Source organism: Sinohyriopsis cumingii, unplaced genomic scaffold (genome assembly GCF_028554795.1).
Source record: "Sinohyriopsis cumingii isolate HCF-2022 unplaced genomic scaffold, ASM2855479v2 utg001164l, whole genome shotgun sequence".
Lineage (NCBI taxonomy): Eukaryota > Metazoa > Mollusca > Bivalvia > Unionida > Unionidae > Sinohyriopsis > Sinohyriopsis cumingii.
In genome coordinates, this window is record NW_028315966.1 from 565,542 (window position 1) to 576,479 (window position 10,938).

Sequence of the window (10,938 nt, forward strand, 5' to 3'; positions counted from 1 at the left end):
AACCCGGGAAACCCACCGACCCATGAGAAGTTACTGGCAAGCTTTCTCACATACCCAAGTTAGCCAAATCCTAGACTCGAACCCACGCAGACAGAGGTGAGATGGCAGTGATCCGTAACGAAGAGCGCTTTAGACCACTCAGGGCCCCTTTTCATTTATGACTAACTAGACATCATAAGAAGTCTCTCAGTCAAAACTCACTGCAGTCATACACTATTCATTTAAGAGAAGTGATAAAAAGATTTTCAAGACGGTCATTGTGGTGGGCATAATGAATGTTCGAATGGTCACTGTGGTAGGCATAATGAATGTTCGAATGGTCATTGTGGTGGGCATAATGAATGTTCGAATGGTCATTGTGGTGGGCATAATGAATGTTCGAATGGTCATTGTGGTGGGCATAATGAATGTTTGAATGGTCATTGTGGTGGGCATAATGAATGTTCGAATGGTCATTGTGGTGGGCATAATGAATGTTCGAAAGCCACTATTTTCATTTAGGAACAACTAGACATCACAAGTGTTTCAGCAAAAACATAATAATAATATGAACATCCATTCAGAAGGAGTAACAATAACAATCAAATCAGCACCAATTTCATTTATGACCTATTAGACATTGTGAGAAGTCTTTTATTGAAAACCCAGTGTTCATAAAAAATATCCATTCAGGTGAAGCAGCAGTCTTGAACATCAGATCAGCATCATTTTCATTTTACATCACATAAAGTCTTCTTTTGAAACCCCATGTCCATATGATGTTCTATTTTGAAGGCGCAGTGATAACACAAATTTTCAAGAATGTCACTGTGGTGTCCATACTGAACTGCATATTGGCACCATTTTAAATTTAGAACCAAAATAGATATGATAAGAAGTCTTTCAATGAAAACCCCATGTCGATATGACCATCCATTCAGAAGAAGCAGTGATAATACGATTTTCAAGATGTCCATAAAGGTATCTTAGTACTGGAGTTTGTAAAACAAGCTAATTCAAGGTTTCCATTGTTTTACCACTATGACCAATATAGAAATCCTTTCCACACATAAAGTTTCATGGAAATTATCCAAAGGAGCTGTAGTGATAACGAAGTTGTGCTAAAGGATGGATGGACAATAAATCATCTCATAAGACCTTCTATGACCAGTAGAGGTAAAAATTAAAATTAATAAATTTGGTTAATCGCTAACACTTATATGAATTTAACTTTCATGAAATAATATTGTATTACACATTTAAAGTATAACTGTATACATATATATTTAGCGAGTGAGTGATTATGATTTTTAACGTAGCTTTAATAATGTTTCAGTCATATTGCTATGATGTCTGCAGTGTAGCAGTTTATAGTGATGTCTAGCATGGGAGCATCATGCCACAGACACATAGCATGATGTCTCACCCAGTCACATTATCCTGACACCAGGCCGACCAGTCCTAACACTAACCTCTTAATGCTGAGTGCCAAATGAGGCAGCTGTTAGTACCATTTTTGTATGTCTTTGGTATGACTCGACCGGGGTTCGAAACCTATGACCTCCCGCATCCAAGGTGGACGCTCTAACCCCATGCCATATATATTTAAGGGGAAGAACAAAATCTTTGCTAAACAGATGTAAGTCTACAAGAAAACTACTAAAGAAAATCACAAAGAGCAAATTTTTTGCTAAACAGATTTGAGTATACCAAAAACCTACTCAAAAACATCATGATAAGCAACAGAACTGAATGCACATGTCAGAGAATGTAGACTAATCCCTTATATTTATCCTCACCTAGTGGAAACTCAAAGTTGTTCAGACATGGTCATGTCATGTGACATGAAAAATTTATAACAGACACGAATTCTGTTGAATAGCATGTCTTCCTTGTTGCACCCATGTTAAGTCCAAACAACTAGTATAGTCATTAGTGCAAGAAAAGTAGGACACTATCATATACTTCCCATGACTGAATAGTCCCCAAAATGACTGCATATGCCAAGTTTCATCACATTAGGTGCAAAAGTATTTGAAAAAATAAGCTAAATGCAAAAACTGGACGTTACCACTGGAATATGACAACTAGTGGCCACTGTCACTTATTTTTGTTGTGGATGAGAAAGACTGTATCAATAAGGTTTCAATGACAGTACATGAAACAGTATTGAAGAAATGGACCAAAATACAATCTCTTGCCCTGCGGTACCTACAACCGGCCTATACTTCACAAGCGTGACAAAAAAGATAATTATAAAACAGCGATGAGGAAAGAGGGTGTTGACTTGATTAACCTGTGTTTTTCGGATCCTCTTGGCTTTAGGTTCTCCATCAGTTTCATGTTGTGCTGGAAGGAATGGCTGCTTCTGCTGCTGTAAATACTCCACAGCAAACCTACAAATATAATTAACACTAAGGTGTAAGAACCAAACAAATTTATGTGACTAAATCAAGCATAAGGTGTACAATTTTATATTGCTATGTCAGAGGTCTCGCTAGGATTTTAAAAATAGAAGTCCATGACTCCCATTTTGGTAAAAATAGGAGTCCCACAATCAAAAGATGCAGTTTCTTCTTTCCTATAGAATCAACACAGATGTGAGTGCATCTGTTTTTAGATGGAGAGGTTTTCTAAATGTAATCGTTCACTATAATATAGCTTCATTACAACAGTCCATTGACAGGATCACAAATTTATGATTTATTTATTTGTATATGTACTTGTAGTAATTTTAGGCAAATAAATAGTACATGTATCTGATTTGCTGTTTTTTTCCCCTGTATTTTCACAAATACCTGTCAAGTCAGAAAACAGCTTAGACCTTAAAGCACATCTAGCGAATTTCACAACATAGCACTGTCTCGTACATTTCTGACCTACACAATTTGCATTTTAAAGTTAAATCTTTAATAAAATAATACCTAGGCTTTGGTTTCAATGATTTATATATTTTTTCTGAATATATTTGCCCGATAATTTAAGAAAACAGACAATCTAATAAACTGGTACATCCCAGACTTAGCAAAGTCCACCATTATTTCCTGTTAGGCCTACTGGTTCACTTACAGTTTCAAACTAATTTTATGACGAAATAGTGTATAAGAGGCAGTTAATATATATCCAGATCACCGATTCTGATCTTAAAACACAAGTTTGTTTGTTTTATCATCAAAGGATAGCATGCAGGAAATTGTACTACCTTACTCAGTAAAGCGTTAATGGTCAATCAGCTATCAAAACATAATGCTTGTGAATGGGCAAGAGTTTGTTTGTCAACGTAATTGATATAAAAAGTTTTTTCCTAGCTACTGATGCCTTGATGAATACATTTCGCCACAACACTAGAACTAACCGGACTAAGGTGAGGGGCATTTAAAAACAATAGATATTGCCAGTCAATGTACCTCTTAAATAATCACAGGGCGAAGTCGTTTTCGCTTTCCTAACAGAAGGCAAAGTTTACATTTTTAGGTGACTTGTCACCCACTTACGAATGGCATTTTGTCTAAGTCTCAACATGTCTTGATTCTGAGGTCACATGCACTGCTTATTCCGCTACATTCAGAAATGAACACAATAATGAAAGCTAAAGTTGTTGTTTTGATGTACTTTTATAAATGACCACATGTACATCTCTGGGTCTTTCTGCCTCTGAATTCAATCACTGTAAATATCAGTACATTTTCCCACCCGGCCATCAGTCAAAGCCTTTGAACTTGCTGCCCAGCTACTGCATCATGTTCTTTCTTATCTACTCTTATAAAATGGCAACATGCATGTACATCAAGGGGTCTTTCAGTCACTGAATTCTGTCATTGTAAATATCAGCACAGCTAACTGATCAACACATTTTCCCACAAAGCAGGTGGCTGAAGCAGGACTGGCAAGTCTTTGAATTTTGCCGCACACCTATTACATGCATACGGAGGACTCCAGCCTCAGTGATTTTCTGTGTCCCAGATCAAAAATTGGCATCCAAATATGCGCAATTAAGCATTTCCGAGATCTCTGTATGTCATGGATAAGGCTTACAAATTTACATGACTAAGTCAAGGACAAAGTGTACAAATTTACATTACCAAGTCAATAAGGTGTACAAATTTACATGACTAAGTCAAGTAGAAGGCGTACAAATTTACATAACTAAGTCAAGGATAAGGAGTACAAATTTACATGACTAAGTCAAGGACAGGAGTACAAATTTACAAGACTAAGTCAAGAATTGTTGTTGTTGTTGAAGGGTTTAACGCCATTTTTCAGCACAAGATAGGCTATACATGGCGGCCAGTATTAATGGTGGAGGAAGAACCCAGGAAAACCCCAGAAAGAACCACCAACCCACGAGAAGCTACTGGCAAGCTTTCTCACGTATCCACATTGGCCGAGCCCGAGAGTCAAACCCACGCAGACAGAGGTGAGATGGCAGTGATCCGTGACAGAGAGCGCTTTAGATCACTCAGCCACTTGGGGCCCCAAGTCAAGAATAAAGAGTACAAATTTACATAACTAAGTCAAGGACAAGGAGTACAAATTTACATTACTAAGTCAAGGATAAGGTGTACAAAATTACATGACCAATTCAAGGGTAAGGTGTACAAATTTACATGACTAAGTCAAGGACAGGAGTACAAATTTACATGACTAAATCAAGGACAAGGAGTACAAATTTACATGACTAAGTTAAGTATAAGGTGTACAAAATTACATGACCAATTCAAGGGTAAGGTGTACAAATTTACATGACTAAGTCAAGGACAGGAGTACAAATTTACAAGACTAAGTCGAGGACAAGGAGTACAAATTTACATGACTAAGTCAAGGATAAGGAGTACAAATTTACATGACTAAGTCAAGGATAAGGTGTACAGCTTGAAAAATTAAGACAGGTCTTGGTAAATACCATTACATTATAAGGTAACAGAAATGAAAAGTATGCCCACTAAACAGTTTGTATATATCCAGACTTGGTCAAAAGAATAGAGTTTAACCTTATAAAATAACAACCAAAACTCTTTGTATTACAGTCACTAATGGGGATCAATTAAAAACTTTTTATGAGTGTGAGTTCTTTATACAGTAGTAACTATTATTTATATCTATATAATGTGTAATATTTTCAAATTAACAATTCATGTAAGGGTTGTTTAGTTAATGGCATTTTGAATATGAATACCAAATAACTGTAGAGTCATAGATGTATCAAGTACATAGATTCATTCATAAAGTTCCAAGGTAAAGATGTACTATACACAGCTGCCAACCCTCCAGGCTCGCAGTTGGTGAAAACAGGGATAAAAATTAGTGAATTTTGACAATAATTCATGAAGCGATCTTCGAGTCTGGTAATATTTGTCGGAAAAAATGTTTAGTATGGTCTCCAGCTGATAAAGGTTGACTGTTTTCAACAAAACTCAAAAACTATGCTTCAGCGTTGGTAGCTTGCAGGTCTTCCATTGAGAGCTGAAATCTGCTATCAAGGAATTAATATGAATTAATTTTAAAACATTCTAGGATGATATCATAATAATTCTTCTGCACTGTTGATACATCAACACATTAGTGACAATCATTTGGAATACCTTTGGAACTCATTTGGATTACCTTTGGAATTGATAGCAGATTTAGACTTAAAGATTTTATTCACCATATTGTAAGTTATTTTAATTCTTTCACTATGTATTTTGGGAAATAAAATTATATTTTCAATTATATAAAACTGGTTTTTCTCTTTCTTGTTACATAGACAATAGTCATAACAGCACAAATAATATAATGCTGCATCCAACAGAGGGTTACTTTTTATACAACTGTAGTTTTTATATACAGAAAAATGATGATGAAGGTTTGACTGTAAAAATAATGACACTGTGTTACAAGAACAGCTAAACTAAGGTGTGTGTATGATTTATATTTTTAATGTAGCTTTAACAATATTTCAGTCATATCACTACGATGTCTGCAGTATGGTAGTTTATAGTGATGTCTAGCACTGGGGCATCATGCAGCAGATTTTCTTTTCTTTTAGCTATGGATTCACTCATTTCAAGTGTGTTTTCTTATTATGACCCAGCAATGGATGAAATATAATAGCATCTGAAGTCAAATATGCAAAAAGTATAATGAGAGCAAATTGAGTTGCCTGCAACTTATGTCATACCGTCTAATCTCTGGTCCCAGTTCCAAGCATTGACTGAGGGCTACTACTAGATTCTGATGCCTATTGAAGTTATCTTTCTCACTCTGGCTAATAACTCTGTTCTTGGCTCTTGTAATAATCTCTAGCAATAAAGGCTGGAAACATACTGCAACTTCCTTTGCACATCCATACACAAACACTTCGGCAAGTCTGTCCAACAACGCTTGCCTGTCTGTAGCATTCCATATCTGGAACAACACAAAATAAAACCATGGTCTAAATACCTGAAGAATAGCAATACATGTTATGAGCTAAAATCTGCTGGTATAGCATTCTTTTCCCTTTCCATTACATGCACAATATTGTGGGCTGCACTATTTTATTTTGCATAAATGAATGGTATCTAAAGATAAATGTACACACAATTTCCATTTCTAATGCTGTTCATTCTGGGGCACAGATATAGTCACTGTTAAAAATAAGACTGCCCTTTTACTGCGGTATGTTCCAGCAAGGTTGCATCATAAAAGTGCATAACAATACGAAAGTAGGGCATTTAATATCATGTGTAGCAATGGTTTAACCCAGCTAAAAGAAAAATCATTCCAACCTCAGACCCAATAGCAAACAATCTCTCTCTCTCTCTCTCTCTCTCTCTCTCTATATATATATATATATATATGCATTTAGAAACACAATTTTCTCACATCTGTGAAAACATAGACTGAAAACCTATAAAACACCATATTCGAGGGATGAGTGGGTTCCAAGAGTTTTCCACTTTGAATGGTTTCAATGTACTGTTATGACCCTATGGTTATAAAGGAACAGAAAGAAGCAAACCAACAAGTTTTGTAAAAGATATCCAAAAGAATGAAATGTTGAATATGGTTTTCAGATCCATGAATATATTCTCTGCCAACATTCCTGATGTGTCAAATAGCATTGTTCAGAACTCCTCTGAATAATACACAATAGTCACAAAATGATATTATAGTCCAATGAGCACTTTCTATTTCCTCCAAACAAGTGTTTCCTGTCAAATATCTAAATACAGCATAAAATGTCTGCAGAATGAGAACATTGTCCAGCAACAGGTACTTATATACAGGCATAAGAAACAAAAACAACACTTCTGTGTTTTCAATTTACCTGGCTACCTATAATTAGCACTCACTTCCAGTGTTGTACAAAGGATCACAACAGGAAGGGATACGGTGTACCCCCCACTCCAAAAGATTTAGGCCTCACTAAAAATAAATCTTTTCAAAAACCAAATTGGGAGGTTGAATCCGAAAACACGCAGATTGGGACCTACTATCTGGAAATTTCTTGTGTCATATTTAAGCATCGTTTTCACTAAATATTCAAGGATATTTCAAGTCCGATACACGTGAAATTCTCAAAAGACATGCCATTTCTCCCTTTGGAGTGCATTATTCCCCCCCCCCACAACATGCCCACATTTTATATTCTGGTCATCTGTGCCCAAACTGCACAACAGCTAAAGGTTAGACTCAAGCCTCTTCAACATACTTCAAAGAAACCGCCTGTTCTACAGTGAGTGAATGCACTAGCAATTGATTGACAAATAAAAAATGCCCTTTTTTGTTTCTTCATTCCTTCTTTTAGTTTACTGATGGTAATTAATGCTTATATATATACATATGGTACATTAATGCCAGGTGTTGACTTGTGAAAGTTTCATTGGTAGGAATGGCGAGCCTAGTTTGCTTGTCGAGAAAAAATCTACAGCATTCAGTGATCATTCTTGGGATTTAGGAAGCAATTCACTACAAGCAAAGCATGTAAAGCGCAGCAAAAATAAATTTCTGAACCCCTCCTGGTTGACGGAGATGTACTTTTAAGCTAGCCTTAAAGGGGGGGTGGGGCATTTAATTCCTGAATGCATGAAATCGATGATCGCATTATACATCACTTTATTACATTGAAAAATACAATCATAGGGTTTTAGCATTAAAATGCCATTAACTATTGTTTCTTACAAAACTGTTATTTGGAAAATAATATACATATTATAGATTTGCTTAATACCTGATGTTTCTGTTAAAAAATGAGAGAGACTGTAGATGTCAGGAAAGTAGATATTTTACATTTGATAATGCATTTATTTCAGGTGACAACAATCATACCTATGCACTAATGGTGATGCGGGATGCAAAGACCATGGAAGTAGTGCAAAACAGTCATGTAATGATTTATTTTGTAATATTATGGCTGTATTGGCTTGTCAATAAAGTAATAATTATTCCATCTGTTTCAATTTCCATATTTTCATTGCCTATTATATTAATAGACTTGGAAAAATATTCACTACTTGTTCTAGAGACATTTTTTGAAAATTGGCAACAAAATATTGAGTTTGGTGATAATATACATATTATAAATTTTTGTGACAACTTTTTAAAAGCCAGGACCATCCCTGCCAGATCAGCCATGTAATATTAAATATATAATCTTAAACATTTAGAGGTTAGTATTAAAATGTTTTATATATATATATATATAAAAAATTGATTTGGTAATACTTGATTGAACAAAAGGGCAGTCTAGTCTTTTACCTGCAGATATTTATTAGTCCAACTTGATGACAAACTGGTAAAAATGAACATGTACTTCAGTCTACCTAAACGGGATCATCTTAAAACACCCTGTTGTAAACAATTTCAATTTTCGTGTGATTTTAAAATAATTTGGTCTGATAATCTGGGTAGTCCTACATGCAAGACCTTGACACTGATGTCAACAAACATTGCAACGACAGTAAAATTTTCAGGAATATCTAACAGAACTGGCAACTAAAATAACCGCTCTTTTCTTCAAAGTAAAGTCATAATGTTTTAGTCAGACTCTGATGTCTTTTCTCTAAAAAATTCAAATTCTCACAAAAGAAATGAACCTGTTTTCAAGTTTTGTTGGTCTATATTTCAGTTGAGTGGAAAGTGATGAAAGCCAGGAATGCCGAAATAAGGTTAAGTTGGCATATTATTCTTTAATGAAATGAATAAAAAATACATGATGCCGATTGGAACTGTAAGCAACATTTCGTTTCATTCAAGAAACATATCTGCCACATGAACCTACTTAAATATACTTCGGCATACCTCGACTACCATCGCATTGCAACAAATTCAAATGTAGGTACATGAAAATGTGTCCATTTGCGATGTCATATTTTCATTCCACCAGGATAAAGACAGCACAGTAAGTATATTAATTACACATAAATTACTAGAAGAGTGTCGATATTAGTCCTACATGTAAGACATAGCACATTTTGATTTTGTTGAGGTGCTATGTCTTACTATCCAAATAATGGCCTTGTATAGTGGGTTCCGATGTCATTGACATCGGAATGAGTAATCAAAGTTTCAGGAACATCTCACACATTTAGCAGCCTATATTGACATTTTTCCACTAATTTATGTGCAATTAATATACTTACTGTGCTGTCTTTATCCTGGCGGAATGAAAATATGACACAAGCAAATGGATGCATTTTCACGTTCCATTGACATACATTTGAATTTGTTGCAATGCGACGGTAGTCGAGGTATGCCGAAGTAAGTTCAAGTAGGTTGATGTTTGGGATATGTTTCTTGAACGAAACAAACCGTTGCTTACAGTTCCAATAGGTATAATATATTTTTTATTCGTTTCGTTAAAAAATAATGTTTCAACTTTATCCGATTTCGGCATTCTCGGCTTTCATCGCTTTCCAGCCAACTGAAAAGTAGGCCAAAGAAACTTGAAAACGGGTTCATTTCTTTTGTGAGAATTTGAATTTATTAGAGAAAAGGCATCATAGTAAGTAAAGTCTGACTAAAACATTATAACTTTACTTTGTAGAAAAGCGTCATTATTTTAGTTGTCATTTGTGTGAAATATTCCTGAAAATTTTACTTTCGTAACGATGTTAGTCGACATGAAAACACACTACACAGCGCCATTAGTTAGGCTGTAAGATCCTGACGCCCACAACATAAATATCAGCGTCGGGTCTTACAGGTAGGACTATGTCGATATATGCTGCCAAATATGTGAGATATTCCTGAAACTTTGACTACTCGTTTCGATATCAACACGCTGTACAAGGGTGTTATTTGGATAGTAAGACATAGCAATAAAACAAAACCAACATGTCTTATATTGCAGGACTAACAATCTGGGACGAGTACGTCCGACTAGAAGTGTTGCACCTTGGGTAACTGAACTGGCCCACCTCACCTCAAACTGCAACTGTCCTACGAAATTTAAACAATCTCCATATCTTAATTAGCAATGGGAGAATGAGGGAAATAACATGTCCCTTCTGACAGCCCAATCAAGACGCAACACTGAATTTCAAAATTTCATGGAGGCCAGGAATCTCACAGGAAAACAGAGTATAGTACAATTAGACAATTGAGATAATCATTGAAATAATATTATGATTAGTACCTGTTTTGATAAAAATTGAGAAAGCTGTGTTGATGCAAAACTGTTTTGTTTACATAAATGGTCAAGAGCCTCAAATGTCTTCCAAGAATACATGTGATAGTGTGTTACGCTTTACAACAACAGGAAGCACGTGTGTAATGCTCAGAGGTAAACAATGATCAGAGGTAAATACTGATATCAACAACTCTCTTGTTTTTATAGAATAAAATATGACAATACATTTATTGATTGCTATTTTTTTAATAACTACGAATGAAGCATCGTGTGGGTTTGTTTTTAAAACTCACGACTTTCATTGCAACGTATCGGAAACATGGTTTATAATTTTCAACACGACAGGAAGACCGGTGTGTTTAGAG

General features: G+C 35.4%; 1 protein-coding gene across 2 annotated transcripts in view; it reads right to left on the reverse strand.

Annotated features, from left to right (window-relative positions):
- The window catches only part of LOC149772822 (midasin-like), a 270,606-nt gene extending 259,903 nt beyond the window's left edge, over nucleotides 1-10,703 (reverse strand). For both annotated transcript variants that reach the window (XM_089947241.1, XM_089947240.1), the window contains exons 1-3: nucleotides 10,580-10,703; nucleotides 6,140-6,366; nucleotides 2,276-2,375 (exon numbers count right to left, since the gene is read on the reverse strand). In XM_089947241.1, coding sequence (XP_089803367.1) covers nucleotides 2,276-2,375; nucleotides 6,140-6,366; nucleotides 10,580-10,672 — 420 coding nt within the window. In that variant the 5' untranslated portion in view covers nucleotides 10,673-10,703. The remainder of the gene's footprint in view (nucleotides 1-2,275; nucleotides 2,376-6,139; nucleotides 6,367-10,579) is intronic.
- Between the last annotated feature and the right edge of the window lie 235 nt (nucleotides 10,704-10,938).